At 44.8% G+C, this 23,764-nt stretch overlaps 1 protein-coding gene across 1 annotated transcript in view; it reads left to right on the top strand.

The window, feature by feature from the left end:
• CSMD1 (CUB and Sushi multiple domains 1) overlaps positions 1–23,764 on the top strand; it is a 3,932,590-nt gene that overhangs the window by 3,088,487 nt on the left and 820,339 nt on the right. Inside the window, exon 43 of the mRNA XM_086925641.1 lies at positions 6,420–6,597. Coding sequence (XP_086781767.1) covers positions 6,420–6,597 — 178 coding nt within the window. The remainder of the gene's footprint in view (positions 1–6,419; positions 6,598–23,764) is intronic.

The raw sequence follows: 23,764 nt of genomic DNA, 5'->3' as shown, positions 1-23,764 counted from the left end.
TTATTGAAGCAACACTGCAGGGTCGAAATGACCCTGTAGATCAGAGGTCTTCAAACTTTTTTGCACTGAGCCCATTTAAACAAAATGTTTCGAAGTTGGATCCCCTTCAAACTTTATGATAAGGATTGAAAAAGCATGAGGGGCAGGGTTGGACGCAGAGAGTGGGTTTATGAGAATATTTCATAGGAGCTTTTTCTGTAAATATGCCACATTAAATGTGAGACTGAAAAAAAGCAAATGCATAAACAAATAGAATAAAAAGCACCACTCCCATAATTAGGGTGTTGTGAGGCCATAGCACGGGCCCCACTTCATCTGCACCTACTGCAGTAATGCTAGCTGAGGACCTAAGTAGAAGGCTATCTCCTCCACCCTTTTCACTCTTTCTTCACCATGCCTGACAATCACTCCAATCTTGAAACAGGCTCTCTGTCACCTTCGGAAAAAAATTACATCCCTCATGAGTCTTCTCTTTTTGCAGCAAGGGTGCCCTCTGCCCCAATGCTAGCAAACAAAAATTGGCCTCCATGCCTCCTTTTTAAAGTAAAACAGTCTTACTTGTAATGCACTAGCCCCTTAAACCGAAGATCCCAGTGCCGCTGTATCTATTTCACCAGTGATAGTTTCTGCCTTGTGAAGAAGGCTTTCTCCTCTGATCTATGTTAAACACATGGGCTCCCATCTCACTCCATCCCCCTCCTGTTCCATCTCTCTGACACCCAAACTAAAGTGCCTACTGTATTTCAGTTTTCCCTTTTCTTGGGCCATTGCTCCAATGCTCAAAGCAACACTGGCAGAGAAAGTGGGCTCTTGGCCCTAATGCAACTTAAGATGGATAGCAAAACAGCCATAGATGGGGTTTATTTGGCCCCTCATACTTTAGGGCCTGATGCACTGTATCTGTAGCACCAATTATGACTTCAGTAATGACACAACAGAAGGCAGTCTCTGCTGCCTACTCCACTGGACCTTTACTCCTAGGCCACGAGGTTCAGAGCAGACTTTCTGTCCTTTGTGTAAAAACAAACTCCACATCTGGCTCACTGTTGCATAGGGCCTTGTTCCGTGCACAGCAACATTGACCTGGGCCCTAATGCTAGCAAGAAAAATGAGTACCCATGTCTTTTAATCATAGTAAAACAACCATAATAGTCGTGCAGTGGCAACTCATACATCTCACTCTAGTGATTAGCATCTGTTATCTGCACTAATATCCCTCGGCCAAAAAAAGGACCCCCTACATTAGGCCCTCTTCCCCAGCGACCTCTCCCTAAAGAAGTTGTCTTCCCATTTCTAAATAAAGAAATAAAACATAATGGCCCCTCTTCTGTGCCATGTATCTGAAACTGTAACTGAATCCTCCTCTTTTCCTTTTCCTCCGGGGCTATTACTCCGAGTCCCAAGGGGTCTGGAGGATCAGGACACTTTATCTGAAGGCCACCCTGCTGGCCTCCTCCCTGCTACCCCCTCGGACTCACTTTTCCTACAAAAACAGCCATCCCTTTTTTGCAGTAGGTCAGGGAATTCCCCCACACAAAGCAAACACCAGGTATGAAATGGGGCCCTCAGAACATCTCATCAGAACACTCATGGACCAGTGGAAGATTCAGAAAGAGCAATGCCCTGTTTTCTAAGGAAGTGGGCCCGTCCTGCTATTCTCAGGAAGTATTCGACATGCTTGCCTTGATCCCAGGCTACCCAGAGTGACTCCAGGGGCCTATTGGCTGACATCCTATGTGGCCTTCAGGTCTACACACAGTTCTCTAACAGCAGGCCCCTTCTTCTTCTGTTCGGCCACAGGCCCAGAGAGTGTTGTAATGAGCTATGGGTCAGTTGCCACTTCTATAGGATTAATTAGCCAGCGGGTGTGGAGGACTATGGAGAACCCCCTAACAAATGAGAAAAAAAGATCCCAGTGGCAATTGTTACCACTTTTTCAGCACATCTAGTTCGTCCTTCTTCAGATGATCCCATAGTGTACTATTCTCAGGCAAATCAGATTTGTAGGCTGCTGCTGTGGCAACTAGAGATGTTTCTAGTGAAATGAGCAGTACCCTCCTCTCAGCTACATCAGACTAGTTCTGGGACCGACTCCTTTCTCACTGGGCTTGTGCTATGGTGGCTACAGACAGACCAGGAAACAGTAACTTCTCTTCCATGCTCTTCCTCTATACTTGAGTATGATTGGGCATGCTTCATCCTGGTCTATTTCTAGTTACATTTTATTGTTTTAAAGTCCCAAAATTACAGTAAAAATGATGCAATAACTTGATCAAGTATTTCCCATCAATACGGATGGCCAAGCAAGTAAGATATACAATGCTTGAGAAATGGGGTCTCTAATTGGCAGAGGTAGGTACCTTTGTCCAAATATGGACCCTTGCTTCTAGTCAGGGTAAGGGAGATACACTTCTAAAATAACCGCTGCTCACCCCCTTGGTAGCTTGGCATGAGCAGACAGGTTTATCTCAGAGGCAGTGTCTAAAGCATTTGTGAACACATACAGTAATACAGTGAAAATACTACAAATGGACACCACCCAGTTTAGAAAAATAAGTAATCTTTATCTAAACCAAACAAGACTAAAACAACAGAAATCCAAAATACAGTAATAAAAGTAAGACTTTTAAATGGTAGAAATAGTTCAGTTCAAAGCAATTTGCAGATACAACACTTTTCACACAAAGTACCTTGGATGTGTTGCGCACAGTACCAAAAGGGTTGCAGGGAAGATGATGTGTAGGTTCCTTACACTCAGTGAAGGTAATGCATCAGTTCCTTGCTCTGGGGGAGGTGATGGGTTAGTTCCTTACTGCTGTGCAGGGGAGGTGATGCGTCTGTTGCTTACCAGAGAGGAGGTGAAACATTGGTTTCTTACTGCGTGGGGAGGTGATGCATCGGTTTCTTACTGCTTCCCCCAATAATGCAACTGACTTGGTGCCTCGATGCGATGAGACAATCTGGGACGATGCATGGGTTCTTGCAGCCGCACAGCAGGCCTTGCATCGGAATTGGTGCAGTGATCTCGGACTTCGGAGATCGGTGCACTCGGTGTGGCATGCAGCGATTTCTCGAGCCGCGGGCAGTCGCTGCAATGATTTCTTCAGTGATGCGTCGGAAATAGGTGCGGATGCGTCTCACTTCTCAAAGTTGCTCTACTTTTCCAGCTCCCAGTGGCAAGCAGCCCCCATAGGTCCAAAACAACAGCAAGCACCTCTTATTAGGTCAGAACTCCCAGCAAGGAAGTTCAAGGGAGCTGGTTGTGAAGTTTTTGTGTCCCTGAGACTTCAGAACAGGAGGGAAGCTCAGTTTCAAGCCCTTGGAGATCTTCCTTTAGGCAGGGGATACTGCAAACAGTAAGGTCCTTTTCCCTTTCCGTGGCAGAAAGTAGCCACTGCAGGCCAACCTCAGACAGCAAACAGCACAGTGGCAGTTTTCCTCCTCAGCTTCTCTGGCTCTTCTCTTTGGCAAAGGTTCCTCTTGATTCCTAGAAGTGTTCTAAAAGTCTGGGGCCCTCTTTTTATACAGTACATTCCGCTGTTCTCTCCTGGCCCAGGGCTCTGAGCCCAGTCCAAACCAGTTCTGGGGACACACTTTGCAAGTGCACAACAACCTCCATTGTCAGTGTGAGCCTTGGCTCCAGAAAAACCACAAGGGGGGCGCATCCATCATTGTGGAAGGCAGGCACATCCCTACTCAGGTGCAGGTCCTATCATCCTAACACTCCAAACGCGGACCAAGCCTATTCAGCATAGCGCAGACTAATCCAGACTCTCTGGAGCCACTGCATATCCCCATTCCCAGGCGCACTGGATGACTAGCAAGAAAATACCTACTTTCTAAAAGTGGTATTTTCAAACACAGAATGTTAAAATCACCCTCTCTAAAAGATGCATTTTAACAATCTGACTTCAGGCATACTAAACGTTATTTTCCTACCTTGTTCCCAGCTGTAGTTATGCTTTTAAGATGTTATAAGCAAACTCCCCATTCTGTCCTATGGGAACAGAGAGCTTTGCAATAGTGAAAAATTAAAGTGGCAGAATTTCATGATCAGGACATGCCACACAAAACAGTGCATGTCCCACCGTTCACATACACTGCACCCTGCCCAAAGGAGTACCTTGGGCCTTCCTTAGGGGTGGCTAACATGTAAGAAAAGGAAAGCTTAGGGCATGGCAAGTGGGTGCACTTGCTAAGTCGGCATGGCAGTACTAGATAGCACACAGGCACTGCAATGGCAGGCCTGAGTTACATTTACAGACTGCTTGTGTGGGTGGTAAAACCAGTGCTGCGGGGCCCACTATCAGGATTTGATTTACAGGCCACTGGCACACAAAGTGCACTGTACTAGGGACTGACTAGTAAATTAAATCAGCCAATTCTGGAAACACAAATCCATACATACAATTTACACGAAGGGCATATGCACTTGAGCACTGATCGCCATGGTAAAGTGCCCAGAGTCATAAAACAAACAAAAACAGGTCAGAAACAGAAATCTGCAAAGCAAAACATCTGGAGAGAAACCCTGTGTAAAAGACAGGTCTAACACAGTGGCTGTGTCTATTGAGGGTATTACTACTATCTGCAATCCAGGTCACACATTAAAAGTCTGATTTGACGGAACCCAAGTCAGTGGTTTGAAGCAGATGCACATAATCCTTGCACACAAAATTATAAATACTCATCCGTAGCCAAATATGCCCAGTTTGTTCTTCTGATATCTACAGGTCAGAGGGTGCCTTGTACCCAGTCTGTCACCTTTCAACAAGGCCCCTTTCACCAATCCAGTATCATCTTCCTTTTTGCTAGCAGTGGCAGCAACGCAGTAAGCTGCATGATGAGTTTAAGAACATCAGCCATGTATTAATTCAACACAGCCAATGGTGTGATGGGCAGTGTATATGATAGCATCTTATAAAGCTCTCCTCTAGTAATCTGCCCAAAATCAAAGATTTTGAGCAAGAGCATGCTAAATGCATCAACCGGACATGTGGCATCCAATACCTCTGACATGTATGATGGTTTTTAGGATCTATGTTATGCCATCGCTCTGGTGTCAGGAATATCCTCTAATGTATCAGTCTATTTCCATGACTAGCTGACCCAAGCATAGTTTGGGCACAACAGTATACCCGTTTATCCTCTGAACACTGGTCTCCATTTTATATAGCCCATTTCTCTTTCACTATCATACCACATTGGGTAAGAATGAGTTAGAATAAGTGGGGCTAAATGAGAATGAGTTAGTGTAGGTGAGTCAGAGTGATTGATTGAGTTTGAATTAGTGGAGCTGACTGAGAATGAATGAGATTGAGTGAGACTGAGTGACAATGAGAGACTAGGTGAGCCAGAGTGAGATTGAATGACTCAGAAAAAGTGGGAATGAGTGGAACTGAGTGAGAATGAGTGAGCCTGAATGAGCCAGAGCGAGAATGAGTGGAAATGAATGGGACTAAGTGAATCAGGATGAGACCAAGTGCGTCGGAGCCAGAATGAAAGAGACTAACTGAGATTGAGTGAATCGGAATGAGTGGGACTGAGTGAGAATCGGTGCATGCAAGTGAGTCGGAGTGAGATTACATGAATCAGAATGATTGAAAATGAGTTGGTCTGAGTGAGAATGATTGGGTCAAAGTGAGAATGTGTGACTCACTTAGACCGAGTGAGACTATGTGAGTCAAAATGAGTAAAAGTGCAAGTGCAAATGAGAGTAAGGGAATGTGAGGGAAGGAGTCTGAGAGAGAATGCGTGAGGGAGTAGGACGAAATACAAGCAAAAGTGAGAAAACCCCAAGAATCCTCCAAGATCACTGGACTTCGAGCCCGGTTTGCATCCCTCCAATTTTATAGGTCACCAGATGCCACTGATAATATTTTCTTTCAAATCTTCCAAGTGCTGATATCTTTGTTGCATTAGGCTCAAAGTCTCCCTCCCGAAAATGGAAACACTGCAGCTTATTGATGGAATATTGTACTATCCTGACAAGATTCTGGTTGGAGTGAATTAATTTTTCTTTCGTTTTTATGCATATGTTCCTATATTATCTTGCTTGAAACACTACTACACTGTGCTCAATTAGCGCATGTAACTAAGTGTTACAAACTATCATTGATATTTCAGCCTCTTCTACTGTATGATGCGCTTTTATGACTATGTGTGCATTATAGACTATACTAAATACATATAAATATATAAATCTGATGAATTGCTATCATTTTTGTCACAGATTTTATAGCATACAATATTTCTACCTATCCCATTCAGTGAACGTGTTTTATTGCCTACATTGATTCTAAATAGTGTTTATTTGAAAAACAAACACATATTTCCTCGGTGTCTTCTTTAAAGTGCTTCTCAGTGCATGTATTCCTAACGTGTTCCTTAAATAATATTTTCATCTTTCCCTCTTTCAGCTCCATGTGGCTATAATGTTACTTCTGAAAATGGAACTATTTACTCACCTGGATTTCCTGATGAATATCCAAACTCCAAGGATTGTGCGTGGCTTATTTCAGTTCCATCAGGACAAGGCGTTTATATCAACTTCACCTTACTCCAGACTGAACCTGTTAATGACTACATAGGCATCTGGTACGTGCTTCTTGAACTATTTATGGATTTACAATTTAGTATTACAGATACTTGTGATGTTGTTTAAAAAATGATGCATCCAGATGCTCGTTGTGAGAAGTGCGTCTACTACATCAAATGGTGAAAAGATGCTCTTTGATTCTTCCCAATTCATTTATGGCATATCCCCCTCTCAGAGAATGTGGTGGTACGTCTAAGGCTTCTATGTATAAATATACAAGGACATTGATTTTTTTAATGAAACTGATTTATATTGTTTTCTAATTTTTCAAGTTGCAGTAAATAATTAACACATGCAATCATTCGTATCATAAGCTTCCATTATATCGATGCAATACAATCATTTTGACTTATTTAGTAATATAAGCGTAGCATATGACGTCAATGAAACAGTTATTTACAGTGCAATAATGAAGGGGAGATCTACCCAGAAGTAAATGGGTCTGAGTATGTCCCCAATAAACAAGTTTTCATACAGAACAATCTGAAAAACAGGTATATGAAACAAAATATTGCACTAAATCTGGTGGAGACCGGATTGCCATCTGGGATGTAGGAGGCTGAACAAGTGTTGGCATCAGTAATGGTTATAAAAAAAAAAGAAATTGGGTGGGGGAAGTCGCGGGAAGTGCCGAATGATTGTTGAGTATCGAGGACTGGCCACCTGGAAACATGGGGCAATGTAGCACTTCTGCTGGGGGTGTGGAATTCGGTGTTTTTGAGTACCAACATGCAAACAATATTTGTGAGGTGAACCTACAGTGCTTTTCAATGTGAGTTCCATCAACTACCCAACTACTAGATGGGAGAGCTCCACCTTCCAGTGCATGGGCATTATTGTATGCAATAATGACTGCTTGCATGAGGGGAACCTCGAGAGTTTGATGGGCTCCCTCAGGAGGCAGGTGGCCTTCAAGAACTCTCTCTTTCGGTTTCAGGGTGAATGGAAGTGTGTAAGCTGGCCATTCTGCCCAGATTACTGTACCACTTCACCAACATAGTAGTCTACCTCCCTTGGTGAGCCTTCTACAACATGCAAACCCTCTTGGGGGATTTGAAATGGTGCAGGAGTCGCCAAAGAATGACCCTGAGTTGAAGGGCAACTGACCCTTTAACCCAGGGTCTTTCCCCTTTGTCTGAACAGGTTACTGGCAAGCCAGGAATTTCAGGGGAGTACAACTACCCCGTAAAGGAAAACAATTACTGTAAGTGTTGCACAAGAGTCTTCCTGGTGCAGGTGTTCGGCACTCTGTCTTGACAACAGTGCATGGAGTGCCCCCAGGCCAAAGTGGCCTTTCCAGATCTGTCTTGGGGTACTCTGACTTCAAAGCTGGCAATACCTGAGCCACTGATCCTTCCACTGTGGACTGTACCCACCTCTGGGACTCTGTACCCTCTGCCGTGGAGTGGTATCCTCAGAAGACATAACTAGTAGGGAACTTGTGACAGCCATCCTTCACAGCTTTCCTGACACTCTGAGACTCTCCCCAGTGGCTGGTCCCATCGTCCCGACCAGACCCCCCTGCTTGGGCCCCCTCTGGGAACAACCCAAACCTAGGGGCTGAGAATCAGGCACATGGGCCTCTGCCCATGCCCACCTCTCCTCCTACTCTTAGAAGGGATGTAGGACACTTTCCCTTCCCCACCATACTGAGCCCTGTACAAACCTCCCTTTCCCTCTGTGGAGAGGAACCGATCCACCCTGGGATTGCTCCCCAATGCCTTCTTATGGACCCTGGTGCTAGCCTAGAAATCTGCCTCCACAGTAAGCTCTCTGGGGTCAGGAAGCTTACTGTCAATCAAGTGCTGGCATAGCTCTGGAAACAAAGACTAAACATGTGCTCTTGTGCAATCAAATTGTTTAGCCTCTGATAATCTGTTACTCCACTGCCCTTCACCCAACCATCCAGTACTTTGCAGAAACAATCAACAACTCTACCATGTCTAAGGGGCAAGTTTTACACTGTCCCTCAACATTTGCCTGTATCTCTCCGGGGTCAGACAATATCTCCTGATCAGGGCCTCCTTCACGGCAGGGTACCTTGTCCTGTCCCCTCCCTCTAGGGTCAGTAAGTTGTCCCTCCCTTCACATGAGAAATGTTTCCACAAATCTGCCCTCTATCCTGCTGGAATCTTGTGCATTTGCAAAGCTATCCCGTAGGCCTCAAACCAGAGATCTATGTAACCTCTCACTCCAGAATCAGACAACAGACTTGGGTATGTGCACATTCCTCTCTGAAGACACTGGAGATATACTGCCACCATCTATGCTGGACTCAGACCTTTTGGTTTTCTAATCCAGCTCTCTGAAGCTCAGCTCCTGAGATAAACACATCTTCTTCTTCTTCATGACCAATTACTGCTTTTCCACACCCACCTTGAGTTTTTCTAGCTCCAAATGAAGCTTCCTTTCCTTCCACTGGTCCGTCAACACTGCTGAACACAAAACGTTAAAGGAAACACTGCTACCAGCTCTTGAGGGAGTTCTTCCACCATTCAGGGTGGCCCCCCACCCAACAGGCAATGCTGCCACCTCCTGCCTTTCCAGGTGCAGACATTGTTCCTCCTCCTGCACAACATACTTCCCATCTTCTGGGTGCATAGCTGCATCCATGGCTGCTAACCGGGCCATCAGCACCTTTTCCAGCTCTTCATTTTGAGTGAAGTCCTTAACAGCACATTTGAGCTCTCTGCAGAAACCTTTGAGCCGGGCCACCATGTTGGTTTACAACTTCTCCTGCTCAAACTCCAGTACTGAAAGAACAGCTGCTGCCTCTTCAGATTGAGACATGGTTGTTGCAAAAAACTCAAAAGGTTGCCAAAGAAAAAAAATGTATATTGGTTCATAATGGTCTGAGATATGGAAGTAGTGAACACCAAGTTATGCACAGATACGAGAACTATTGTCAACGCTGAACACCAATAGCAGAAATTGGGTTTCTGGTTGGCAGAGTTATGCACCCGGCCCAAGCAGAAACCACAATGCCTACACCATTCTAACTTACAAACTGTCTACTTTGAGGAACAAACAAAACTAATTCTTAGTCTGTTCGGGTACTTTTATTTCTACCCTTTAGAATTCTCAATTATTTTATAAATTTCTTATTGTTTTCATGTATGAAAATAAACACTAATACATTCTACAAAATCTATACATATATACAACAATATTTCACATACACATATATACATTCCACATCTACATTAAAACAAATACATCCTATGTAAACCTATTTGAACATACAAATAGTTAATCTTTGTAAGTTTTGTATCCAAAAAAGCAAATCAATATCCAAAACAATATCCAAACAATTCAAGGACAAAGTCAAATAATGGGAAGGAGGTGATGCCACCATAGGGCGACCAATTTCGAACCCAGTACTTGCTAGTTTCCACAACTAATGATGCTACTCCCTCCTTCACATATGCCGATGCATTTCGAATCCGGGGAAACAAGTTCCCAGATTCTTTTCGGGGCTTTGTCTCTTATGTCTGTAAGATGTACAAAGATTTTGTAGAATGTATTAGTGTTTGTTTTCATACATGAAAACAATAAGAAATAATAAAATAATTGAGAATTCTAAAGGGTAGAAATAAAAGTACCCGAACATACTAACAATTAGTTTTGTTTGTTCCTCAAAGTAGACAGTTTGTAAGTAAGAATGGTGTAGGCACGGTGTGCATTTTTTTTATATAGATAAGGTCCAGCCTACCCCTTGCTCTGGGACCTAACTCCTTAGCTTTGCAAACTTTGTAAAAGTGGCATTTTCAGAGCAGCAATTTTTGAAAACCAACTTCACTAAAAGTTGTGTTTTTAGATTGTGAGTCCAGGGACCCCAAACTCCAATATTCTATCTGCTTCCAATTGGATGTTACACTTGTAAGGTGTTCCAAAGCAGTTCCAATGCAAACCTACGAGAGGGATAGGTCTTGCTGTAGTGAAAAAAGAATTTAGCAGTTTTTCACTATCAGGACATGTACAACTCAACAGCACATTTCCTACATTTTAAATACACTGACGCCTGCCCATGTGGCTACTACCTAGGGCCTATCTTGGGTTCCGTTTTACAATGGAGCTGGATCAGCCTCCTTCCACCTTCAGGAGAACTTCTGGGGGGTTCCCACTTACATCTGCTCTCCATTTCCTTTGTTGTGACCTTAGTAGGAACACTGACAGTGCCTCGCTCTACAATTATTTTGCCTCTATAAATGTATCTGTAATACAATGCAGGTATGAAGGATAAGCGAGCATTCATTTTCATAAGTCCATGCTCCTATGTAAATAAGATAATGGCCAAGAGTAATAGTGCCAGGCGCAAAATGTACAACCCTATGCCCCTTGTACGCTTGGACACTTTCTCTAATACTTCCCTGGATATGTGCATATATGCAAAAAAAGGCATTTATCAGTCAAATGATGAAATATTCTTATTATCTAATCTAAGAGGACGGTACTTATAAATGTAATGGTTGTTTTTAAAAATTGCGATTGTAAACAAATATTTTAAATAAAATAGTTCAGCACATTCAGCACTCACAGTGAAAAATCTTTTTTAAATAAGACATTGGAAAGTTTTCCCGAAAATCAAAATTGAAGATATGTTCCAATGTACTTTCAAATGCACGTGTGTGCCCACTTTCTGATGTCGTGGCAACATTTCAGTAGTCTTAGGTTTCATTACATATTTAGCACAAGAGGTCAGCCATTAAGTAAGTGAATGTATAGTCAGAATGACTTTTCCTTTGCGAAGTTGCTTGTGAAACTTGTCTTCACAGAGACGCATTGACACTTTAAAGGTGTCTGCTGCTGAGAAATGTGATGGGAGCCTGACATCTCTGAATGGGAATGTGATCCCCTTGCTGACTGGCAATCACAGTCAGGCCCATTAAACCTCGACAAACCTCTCAGATCTCTGATATATAAAACATGAAGGAAATAAAGATCAATAGGACATTCTATCTGAGAATAAAACCTCATTCAATAAGTGACAGATGTGACTTTTTAAAGAACGGTCTCGGCCAAAGTAGCGTAGGCTTGTACTGGGATTAATAGTGCCCTGGAACTGAACTCAGTGTAAGTGGTACAAACTTGCATATGTGAAACTCATGATCCGTTTCCATCAAGACAAGAAATGAGAGAGCCATGGGTGAAGTGAAAACCAATTGCTCTCTCAAGTTCACAGCATTTGAACTATATTAAAGGATATATTTCAATGATTACGTTTAAAAACGTTTCCAACATGTGAAGCAACAGTTAGCATTCTAACACTTATTGTTTCGCAAACTGTTCAGTGATGGGTAAAAGGAAACTGTATTAACAGATTCCCTTTTTCTCTTTGGCTGTTTAAACACTGATTTGGTGGGTATATATATATATTGGCTGGTGTTATATTATATGCACATGTTTAGATACGTATTATAGAATGGTGTTGCATTAAGCTTCATTGAGTTTTAAAATTAATTGCACTATGCATTTTGTTGAAACATATTTGTTACGTAATCTTGTAACTCCACCACTCACATTCTTTGATGTTAGGAGTGTGTTCAGATATTATCGAGTGTCTATACTACTGCACGGCTTTAAACGCATAAGTATTTCCTTTATGTTTACTCATGCCTTTGAGGGGTTAGGACTATATAAATTCACAGATGTATGGCACTAATTAGATTGATAAAGGCTTCAACAAAGCTGAAACGCGTCTCTCCAATCTGGGGGTCGAGTGAGACCTTTGACAATAAAGAAAGCCATATCGCACATACTCGAGTACGTGCCTTCTTCCTGTCAGGAGTGGGATGGTGTGTATATATATATATATTCACAGAAAAAAACATAGGTTTTAGGCCATATATAGTTAGGAATTTGCATTTACAAAACCTTGAAAATTCACTGAAAAAACCATAGGTTATAGACCATACATAGTTAGGGATTAGCATTTACAAAACCTTATTTTACTCACACAAAACCATTGAAATTCGCATATATAGTTAGTTGCACTAACTATATATCGCGCACCCGCAATCCACTGCTGATGATGTCACATATTACATCATTCATGACATGGTCAGTGACATCACTGATGACATCACTGATGACATCTCAAATGACATCACTGATGACATCTCAAATGACATCACTGATGACATCACTGATGACAACATCCAGTGACTGTATGTTTCTGTAAAGTTAAAATATGTCTTACATATTGAGGAATGAGTGGATGTATAAGTGTCTGGATGAAGGATTTAGTAGGTGCATGACTGACTGTATGAGTGAGTGATTAAATGTGTCTCACTGAGTGCATGGGTTAGTGACTAAACTGTCTTAATTTGTGCATCATTATGTCTGTTGTTCTGTAAACTGTTGCATGTGTTGATAAGTAGCTATATGAGTAACTATATGGGTTATTGATTGGTTGCCCAAGTATTTCTATGGGAGACTGAGTGTGTGTGTGGGTGGCTGGGAGGTGTATGACTCTGTGCATAGATGTGTGAGCAGTTGATTCACTAGATGTATGGTTTCAAAAGTGCATGTGGAAACAACTGTATGGGCGGTTGACTGTGTGCATGAGTGTATTGGTGAGTGAATGGATATCTCAGTGCTACATGTCAAAGTAAGTACATATGTAAAACACAGTACATGTGAGAGTTGACATATAAAAATAACTGTGCATAAGAGCCAGTGAATGTGTGAGTGGCTGTATGGATCATTGTGAACTTGTATCAGGGATTGTATAAGAGAGTAAATATGTGTTAGTATATGTTTGAATAAGTAAAGTTTGTATAACTGTATAGTTGAGGAATTGGAGGTGTGATTGATTCTTTGCATGACTGACTAGGTGTGTGAGTAACTCCATGGATGAGTGACAGTCTGTGAGTGTCTGTTTACACTGATTGTATCTAAGGTTATATTAGAGTCTGAAGAGGTTCATCGTATTATCACATGAATGATATCATCAGTGATGTGATCAGTAATGTCAAATGAGATGTCATCAGTGATGTCATCAGTGATGTCATTTGAGATGTCATCAGTGATGTCATTTGAGATGTGCCCGCTTGACATTTTTAACAAACCTTAAAATTATTTCTCTACCCTAAAAAATAAATTCCTGTACGGACGGACAGAAGACATACAACCTATTAAGTGTATGATCATTACTTTCAGTATCTTCATTTTAGGGACCACTGTTCTTTATAATAGTTAATGCCCAAGGTCCCTATGCTATACCTTAAGGGTTCCCTTGTCTTGTTGAAACAAAACAACGTCATTTGAGATGTCATCAGTGATGTCATCAGTGATGTCACTGACCATGTCATGAATGATGTAATATGTGACATCATCAGCAGTGGATTGCGGGTGCGCGATATATAGTTAGTACAACTAACTATATATGCGAATTTCAATGGTTTTGTGTGAGTAAAATAAGGTTTTGTAAATGCTAATCCCTAACTATATATGGTCTATAACCTATGGTTTTTTCAGTGAATTTTCAAGGTTTTGTAAACGCAAATTCCTAACTATATATGGCCTAAAACCTATGGTTTTTTCTGTGAATTTCAATGGTTTTTTAATAGCAAATATCAAAAGCTGTCAAATGTCAAGTACGTGATAGGTAAAAACTTTTTCGTGTTTATGCACGCTGATGTGCTTTGAACGCTGCCCCCCCTCCCCTCTTTTCTCTTAGTAGTACTCTCTCTTTGCAGATAGTGAAGGGTAGTTAACGCAGGCCTTTACCCCCGTTGTAATCCATCGTGCCTGCTTGTCTCTCCATTTGATTGATTGTTATCCAAGCATTTACTGTTTTACAATTGATTCTCTTTGGTTCATTCTCTATTTACAAACAAGCACAAAGTCGCAATACTCTGTTTAGTCTTTTCAGATAGTGAAAAATCGAATTAAAAAAAAAAAGGAATCAAGCAAAATCAGTAGGCCACTAATTGGATCTCTTTTTGACCTCGCTAAAATAGAAATATTAGGAACAACCCTTCATGTGAAATACGAAAATAGTGAGATGAACTGAGCTCCACACCATGAGGGCTGCAAGACAGCTCGGCTCCGTCACCCACCCCGCCCAAAATAACGACAAACCCTATGCAAATATTAAAAATATATACAACACACCAGCAAAGTAACAGGGTAAAACATTTTATTAAATAACTATTTACATAACTATTTTATACTTTTTGTTGCCCGATCCGGCTAGCTCAATCGATCGAGCATGAAACTCATGCACTCTGATAGCAAGCGTTGCTACTGATGCTATGCAGACCAAAACTGGTTTTCAGTTTGTACATTTTTCTAGATTTTTCCATCCAAGGTTGGTTGAGTTTGTAGAACGATGGCTTCAGATTTTCAACATACGGTGTGGTGGCGCGGACTGGGAGGGGGCGCTTCGCTCCTGCCCCCTCCCCAAGTAAGATTTTCATACGTGAAAGTACGTTAATGGTTTTGGTCCCTGAGTTGCTTCGATGTCACTGCCATTCTCAAATGGCATAAGTTCTGGATGTTGGGTGCCATAGTTCAGAGTTCTGAGCAGCGCTTGTAACACTGTCTGAAGCTTATTTGCACCTACTGCAGCTTCACTATTCTCAAAGTAAGTGAGGGTCGTTTGTGGACCTGACTGTATTTGAAAACAATGTGATATGGTACCTCCCTAAACCGCTTGATGGAGGCCCCCGAGGGGCGGTGTGATGGCACGGACTCGGAGAAGACGCTTGGCTCCGACCCCCTCCCCAAGTCTTATAGCACTGGTGTAGCCTGAGATCACCCCCGACATAGGCGGCCGGCTCCCAGGGTCCGGCGGAACTTTTTGCCTTTTGATGACTCTTCTATTCTGGACCTTGTCCCACAATCCGTTTGACCTGAAGACACGCTGTAGTGGGGCGCCCCTTTACCGTTTTAGTTGCCATTCCGCCCGCTTTTGCTACACTGTGCCTCTTCCGCCATTCAGCTGTTTACCGCCCGCTCTTGCGACTACAGCGTCTCGCTCACCATGTAGTTGAGTTGCTCCCGCTCTTGCGATGCAACGATAGGCGACTGCCACAGGACTCTCAAAATGGCGGCCGGCTCTTCAGATTTGGGCGTGGTCCACTAAAATGGCCCTGGGACACCTTGGAACTCGGACGCTTCCCTGATAGGGCTTGGGTCCCATTCTCGAAAGCGTCCCCTCAGCCGTGAAGATTCTACAAAAGTCTTGGGGGCCCCCGACTCCCGCAGGCTTCTGGTGGGGAGCGGCTGCCATGATTGCTCGTGGAATGGCCACGACGGAGCTACGAGATGGTGATGCTCTCATGCTGGCGCCAGATTCAGTCTGAAACATCCAGAAACACTGTAGACTACCAATTCGATCAGTTCCGGTAGCGCCCCAACATGACCCGGTAGAGAAGAACTTGCCCTCCCCTCTTTGACTGATGGTTCTTGTTGCCTGTCCCCTCTGTTGTCATTTAACAGAACTTTTTGGACTGCTGAAAGGGGTTTTGTTCCGAACGCTGGTTGGTGGAGACATTTTGACTATATTCTTGACCTACGTTGTCGCGTAATGCGTTATATGACACGCCGCGTTAGCGCACCCAGAAGTGATCCGGGGCGCGGCGCGCAGCGCGTAACGTAAGCATAACAGGTCATGTGACTTGTTAATAAAACTTTTTATTGGTTCATTTTACTTTTGTTATTTTAATAATGAAAAGCTTGGTCATATGACCTAAAAAATACGCTTTTTATTGATTTCGAACATTATTTTTTTTTAAACATATATGCTATAATGGTCCAGGCTAATGTACTTTCCCGGAAAATTTACAACTGTCCTGCAAGTAAAATATATTCCTTTTTCGAGAAAAAGGGCGTTTCTTCGTCCCATGACAGAGCCGTTGAGTAAAAGAGGCTCGGCCTGCTGTCTTACTCGCCGATACACCTGATTATCAGATTCTTATCGATCACTTTATGTTGCAGGAGTGGAAAACACAACTGCCCTTGACCATTTATCTTTACTGCGTTCCTACGTATTATACCTTTTATCCGTCATGTAATTGGACTGCTTTATTTCACTTGCCTTTTACTGATTCGAAAACAGTGACTAAAAGTAAAAACTTTACCAATGTAAATACTACTACCATGTTTTGTTTTAAAAACCTTTATTGTGAAAATGTCAGTATACAAATACGGGCCAATAACCACGTGGGCCGGCCACGGAGCAAACTGAAATCGTATATGATGAGGAGACAGTTACACTGTAGAGGAACGTAACGAGCGGGCCATTAGGTTGCAAGAACTAAGGTGTCTAACAGTTGCGGAATCGGTGGACGTACATTTTGTAATTAAAATACGACAAAGCCACTTACAAAAAAATTATCTAGATATACATTTGCGGGCAAGTACCATGGGTGACGTTAATTCGAACTTTCAATAGTACAGTAATCAATAACACATCAGAACTTAATATCAATAGGGATGTCGAAATGTTCAATCAATTCTCGTCCCCGCCCGCCATGAGCATCAAAACTGCATTCATATCTCATGATATCAAGGTTGTTCAACCAGTACACAACAAGGAGTTACGAGTCCCATTTATACCGTCGCCATTTTGGGCGAGGCCGGGCAGGTCCAAGATATAGTCAAACTGTCTCCACCAACCATCGGCCAGACCAGAACCCCTTTCGGCCCTTTATGCTACAAGATGGTGTCTTCCATTCAGAAAATATTGTTGGCAGCATTTTGAAAGGAAAGATAAACAGCCGTTCTCCTAGTGAGTCTCACATTGTTACATTTAGGAAGAATGTTGAAGAGTAGTATGTTGAAAATCTGAAGCCATTTTTCTACAAACTCTCAATCTGCCTTGGATGGAAAAAAAAATCCTGAAGAATGTACAAACTGAAAACCAATTTTTGTCTGTATAGCATCAACAGCAACGCTTGAGTCAGCTTTGTGTGAAGCCGCCATTTTGATTCAATCAATAACGTCCCCCTGCACACATTCAGGGACCTGGTCGTGTCTTCAGGTCAAACGGATTGTGGGACAAGATGCAGAAAGGAAAAGGAAAAAAAGTTCCGCCGGACCTCGGGAGCCGGCCGCCTATGTCATGGGCGATCTTTGGCCACACCAGGGCAATAGTGAAGCTGCAGCAGGTGCAAATAAGCTTCAGACAGTCTTACAAGCACTGCTCAGAACTCTCAACTATGGCACTCAACATCCAGGACTTGCCATCCGGATCTTGGCGCCTTGTGCTGGTTCCGACCTATTCACACATCGGTCCACTACTGACATCACCTCATAAGCCAACGGGGCACCCCACGCCGACTTTCGGCGCAGCATTGTAGGATGGCCACACCAGTGCGGCAACTTGCTGGACACCACCTCGGTGCCATCCGGATCTCGGCGCGTTCGAGTCACTGTACCGCAAGAGTGACCGGAACTCAGCTGGACACGCCGTCTTTCGGCGCAGCATTGTAGGATGGCCACACCAGTGCGGCAATTTGCTGGACACCACCTCGGTGCCATCCAGAACTCGACGCGTTCGAGTCACTGTACCGCAAGAGTGACCGGAACTCAGCTGGACACGCCGTCTTTCGGCGCAGCATTGTAGGATGGCCACACCAGTGCGGCAACTTGCTGGACACCACCTCGGTGCCATCCGGATCTCGGCGCGCTGTGCTGCCTTCGGCCTACTGTAGCCGCAAGTGCGGACGCAACTCAGTTGGACGGCGAGTGAAAAGATAAGGGGCGCCGCACTGCAGCCGAGGAGCCTCCATCTTGGGGGAGACGCACAGCCCCCACTGACTGACGCGACCTTATAGGCCAACGGGGCGCCCCACGCCGACTTTCGGCGCAGCATTGTAGGATAGCCACACCAGTGCAGCAACTTGCTGGACACCAACTCGGTGCCATCCGGATCTCGGCGCGTTGTGCTGCCTTCGGCCTATTCGCACATCGGTCCGCTACTGACGCCGCCTCACGTGCCAACGGATTTTCTACGCTTTTTGTAGCCCTATGCCGCATAACAGGTCATGTGACTTGTTTATAAAACTTTTCATTGGTTCATTTTACTTTTGGTTTCCTAATGATGGAAGGCTTGGTCATATGACCTTTTCATTGGTTTAGAACATTTTTTTTTCCCAAACGATGAAAGCCCCACCTTGTTTCTGGATGATTCAGACTGAAGCTGGCGTCAGCATGAGAGCACCACCATCTCGTGGCTCCGTCGTGGTCATTCCGCGAGCAATCATGGCAGCCGCTCCCCACCGGAAGCCTGCAGGAGTCGAGGGCCCCCAAGACTTTTGTAGAATCTTCACGGCTGAGGGGACGCTTTCGAGAATGGAGCCCAAGCCCTAGCAGGCAAGCGTCCGAGTTCCAAGGTGTCCCAGGGCCATTTTAGTGGACCAGGCCCAAATCCGAAGAGCCGTCCGCCATTTTAAGAATCCAATGGCAGCCGCCTATCGCTGCACCGCAAGAGTGGGCGCAACTCAACTACATGATGAGCGAGACGCTGTAGCCGCAAGAGCGGGCGATAAACAGCTGAATGGAGGATGAGGCACAGTGTAGCAAAAGCGGGCGGAATGGCAACTGAAACGGTAAAGGGGCGCCCCAGTACAGCAGACGAGCCTCCACCTGGGGAGGCCCGTTCACGCCGCCTCCCCCACACCCCCCCCGGGGCGCCCCACGCCATTTTTCGGAGCAGCATTGTAGGATACCAAAACCAGTGCGGCAAGTTACTGGACATCACCTGGGTGCCATCCACATCTCAGTGCGTTCTGCTGCCTTGGGACTATTCGCACAACAGACCGCTACTGACGAGGCCTCCCCCCGCACCACCCGGGACGCCCCACGCTGTTTTTCTGAGCTGCATTGTAGGAAACCAAAAACCAGTGCGGCACCCAGGTAACATCACCTGGGTGCCGTCCAGAACTCAGCACGTTGTGCTGCCTTGGGACTATTCGCACAAAAGACAGCTACTGACCATTGTTGCTTCTTTTTGCCAAAAAATGTTTAAATGTATTTACAGTTTTTGTTGCGTTCGATATATTTATAAGTTAATAAAGTTTTATAATCCTACTTTGTTGGAGTACTATGTATTTTTAAAAAATTGGGTGAATGGGGCCTTGAATCGGGTATTGTCATGTGTGGGCTTTGGAAGTGTGCTGCTACAGGATCGGACATTTCAAACTCAAATGCACGTTCTTTTTCTTACCTTTCCGAAGCATGGAGCGCATTAGCAGGCAGAGAAAGGGTGATGCAAGTGTTGAACACTGCCTAGCCTGGCAAGTTGTTGGCAGTGCCCCCCCCCCGCCCGCTCCTGAAAGAGGGCACACACACACCGCCGCCCCGAGTACTTCACAGATCTTTTAAAGACCATGCGCTTGTTAATGAGGCTTAAATGGTTTATCACCGCTTCTAGAGCCCCTGCACCGGCCCTCTGACGTTTCCTGGAAGAATTAGCACGTAACACAATACCAAGCCCTGTCAGCTGAAACCCTCGAGGAAGCGGGTTTTTGCTTGCAGGAATCGGGAGGCAGGAGACTAGCACTGAAATCGGTAGTCTCACGCCTGAATCGGGAGGGTTGGCATGTCTGGATTCTCTACAGCTGGGGCCATAAACTACATCCGCAGGGCTAGGTGATAGCCTGGGACCGGCCTGGACAATCGGACACAGAGGAAGAGGAGTGTCAGAGGGTGCGGTAGTGAATAGGGTGAAAGGGAGGTGTCGGGCGGGCACAGGGTGTGATTCTCAGGGAAGAGCAGCGCAGATGGGGGGAAGTTTATGGCCCATGCATGAGAGAGAGAGCGGGGGTGACCAGTGCGTGGGGGAGATGCTTGCGAGGGTGGGGAGCCGTGCTGAGAATCGATGGCCTGCAGAGAGTGGGTCTGGTCAAGGCATCTAAAATGGCTGCCGTGCACGACAAAATTGTGGCATTGGAAAAAAGGCAAGATGGCGCAGACAATGTTTATCAATAAGGATTCATTTATAACAAAATATTTTATCGCAGTGATAAATTGGCGGTCAACACTTCCTGATTTCCATCGAATCGAACGTTAACAGACGTCACGCAGCAAAAAAAAAAAAAAAAACGCTCACGCACAGCCGCTGGAAGACATGTATCAACATATATGAGCCTCCTCAGCCACCCTCAGAAAACATAAGGGATCAGGATACGTCTCCCGCACCCCCTTATACCTAGTAATTTAATTAAAACGAAACACAAAATGGCGAATTCCCGTTTCGCTACCAGTTTGCGGCCCAGTTCGCGGCCCGAGAAGCACTTCTACCGTGAAAAATCAATTTTTTTTTATTTTCCCCACGGGACCCTTCAATAACCCCAACATCATTCCTAGGGGGTCAAGAGGGGTCTACCTTGCCCCCTTTCATTAAATTCCCCCTTCGTTTTTCACCTCTTCTTCTCTCTCGATCCTACCGAGAGATAAGATGGCGCACGCACAGCCGCTGGAAGACATATATCAACATATATGATCCTACTCAGCCACCCTGAGAAAACATAAGGGATCAGGATATGTCTCCCGCACCCCCTTATACCTAGTAATTTAATTAAAACGAAACACAAAATGGCGAATTCCCGTTTCGCTACCAGTTTGCGGCCCAGTTCGCGGCCCGAGAAGCGCTTCTACCGTGAAAAATCAATTTTTTTTTATTTTCCCCACGGGACCCTTTAATAACCCCAACATCATTCCTAGGGGGTCAAGAGGGGTCTACCTTGCCCCCTTTCATTAAATTCCCCCTTCGTTTTTCACCTCTTCTTCTCTCTCGATCCTACCGAGAGATAAGATGGCGGCCGCTCCGGACGGTTTAGAATGTTGACAGACACCGGAAAGCAAATCAGCTTCGCATCGCAAAGTTCCGTTTCGCGAAAAGTAAGCGGACCGGAGCGCAGCCCGGAGCGCTGTTACAGATATATATCTTGTTTTGAACGTTAATTTCTCAAAATCCACTGGAGCACATATATTGAGACCTAGCAAAGGCACATCGGGCTAACAGTCCCTACAATTTTGCCAAGTTTCGTGTAAATCCATTTAGCCGTTCGAGCTAAAAGTGAGGCCAACCGCCCTATGGAAATTAACATGGGAAAAATGCGTTTTGGGACCCCTTTTTTCTCGGCCCCCCCTTGACGAAACCCCCCCAAATTTTCAAGGGCTGCTCAGAAACAAAATGTGCCATTTTCCTGAAAATTTCAGCCGATTCCGTCCACAAACGCCAAAGTTATTAGACATAGAATTTTCAAAAATCCCATAGGGAAAAAATCCTAACTATATATACCTACTGGCGACAGCCAGTAGGTAATATATATATATATATATATATATATATATATATATATATATATATTCAATGAAAAAACCATAGGTTTTAGCCCTTATATAGTTAGGGATTAGCATTTACAAAACCTTATTTTACTCGCATAAAACCATTGAAATTCGCATATATAGTTAGTTGCGCTAACTATATATCGCACACCCGCAATCCACTGCTGATGATGTCACATATTACATCATTCATGACATGGTCAGTAACATCACTGATGACATCATCCAGTGGCTGTCTGTTTCTGTAAAGTTAAAATATGTCTTACATATTGAAGAATGAGTGGATGTATAAGTGTCTGGATGAAGGATTTAGTAGGAAGGGTAATGCGGACCTTTGTCCCCCGTTGTAATCTGTCATGCCCATCTACTCCCCACTGATTGAGAAACTAGTTCCACCCGGACCATTTAGTAGAGGTACATCATCTGACTCAACCGGAGAGAACCCCTAATAAAGAAGACATATGTAAAATACGAAGTAATCCCTGTATCCTGTTAAACAGAAACTTTAGCATGAAACACACTTGAAAAGGAAGGGAAAGAAATCGAACAAAATCAGTAGGCCTCTGATGAGTTTTTGACTTTGCTAGAAATAAGAAACATGAAAGTGGTGAAAGAAGCCAAGCTTGACGTTACGGCAGCCACAAGGTAGCTAGGCTCAGCCACCCCCCCACTGCTCCAAGCATGTCTGTCCCACCGCCCTCCACGCCCAATAATGGTAACATGAAATAAATACAAATCAGCAGATACCTACCCCCATTCCGGAAACTCCCGAAGTGCAACAGGTTCGCGGCTACGCCCATCCGGAAGACGAGGCCTTCGGCACGTGTAGGGCGCGTCCTGCTGGCAGCCGTCGGCCGGGGAGGTCATCCCGTAAGGTGGGCCAGGAGAGGAGCCGAGGCCGATGGGATTCTTCTCCTTTCTTAGATAATGGCTGCGACAACGGGGGGGATGTCTTGCACATGCCACCGACCCCCCCCCTTGTATCTCCTGGTCTGGCCCCGGCTTGATATGAGCTCCCCGTTCAGGCCTGAAGCGGCGCCCTGCAGGCCACGGGGGGGGGGATGTCTTGCCTCTGCCTCCGACCCCCCCCCTCTTATCGCCTGGTCCAGACATCACGGATATCAACGCCAGGTGTCGGCGTGGGGTGCGCTGGGAGGGAGAGGCGGCGCGAACAAGCCTCTCCCACCCCCACAGGTGAGGGCCCCTCGGCTGCACCCCCAACGCTCCACTCACCCAACAAAAGGGTTCCTCCACTCTTGCGATACAGCGACGCTGCATTCACCCGACAAAAGGGTTCCTCCACTCTTGCGATGCAGCGACGCTGCACTCACCCGACAAAAGGTCTCGTCCACTATTGCGAGGCAATGATGCTCCGCTCACCCAGCGCTTCTGAGTTCAACTAGAAAATGAGTCCTGCATCCAGAAACGTTCTCCTCAACTTTGAAGATTCTATAAAAGCCACGGGGGCCCCCGACCCCCGATGGGGAATGACTGCCATGATCACCCACGGAACGACCACTACGTAGCCGCGGGATGTCGGCGCGCTCATGCCGGCGCCGGCCTCAGTCTTGAAATCACACAAATCCTGCAAGACTACCAACTTGATCAGTTCCAGTGGGACACCAGTATGACCCGGTAGGAGAGATTTTTGCCTCCCACCCCTCTTTGACTGATGGTTCATGTCACCAGTCCCCTCTACTACCCTTCAACGAAAACTTTTAGACTGCCGAAAGAGGTCCCGGTCCAACCACGAGTTGGTGCAGACATTTTGACTATACTTGGACCTTCCTGACCTCACCCAAAATGGCGCCGGTACAAATGAAACTATTGTGCCCCGATTGCTCAGCCTTGATATCATGAGAT

This window comes from Lissotriton vulgaris, chromosome 6, assembly GCF_964263255.1.
Source record: "Lissotriton vulgaris chromosome 6, aLisVul1.2, whole genome shotgun sequence".
NCBI classification, from domain to species: domain Eukaryota; kingdom Metazoa; phylum Chordata; class Amphibia; order Caudata; family Salamandridae; genus Lissotriton; species Lissotriton vulgaris.
This window is presented reverse-complemented; position numbering and strand designations above follow the sequence as displayed.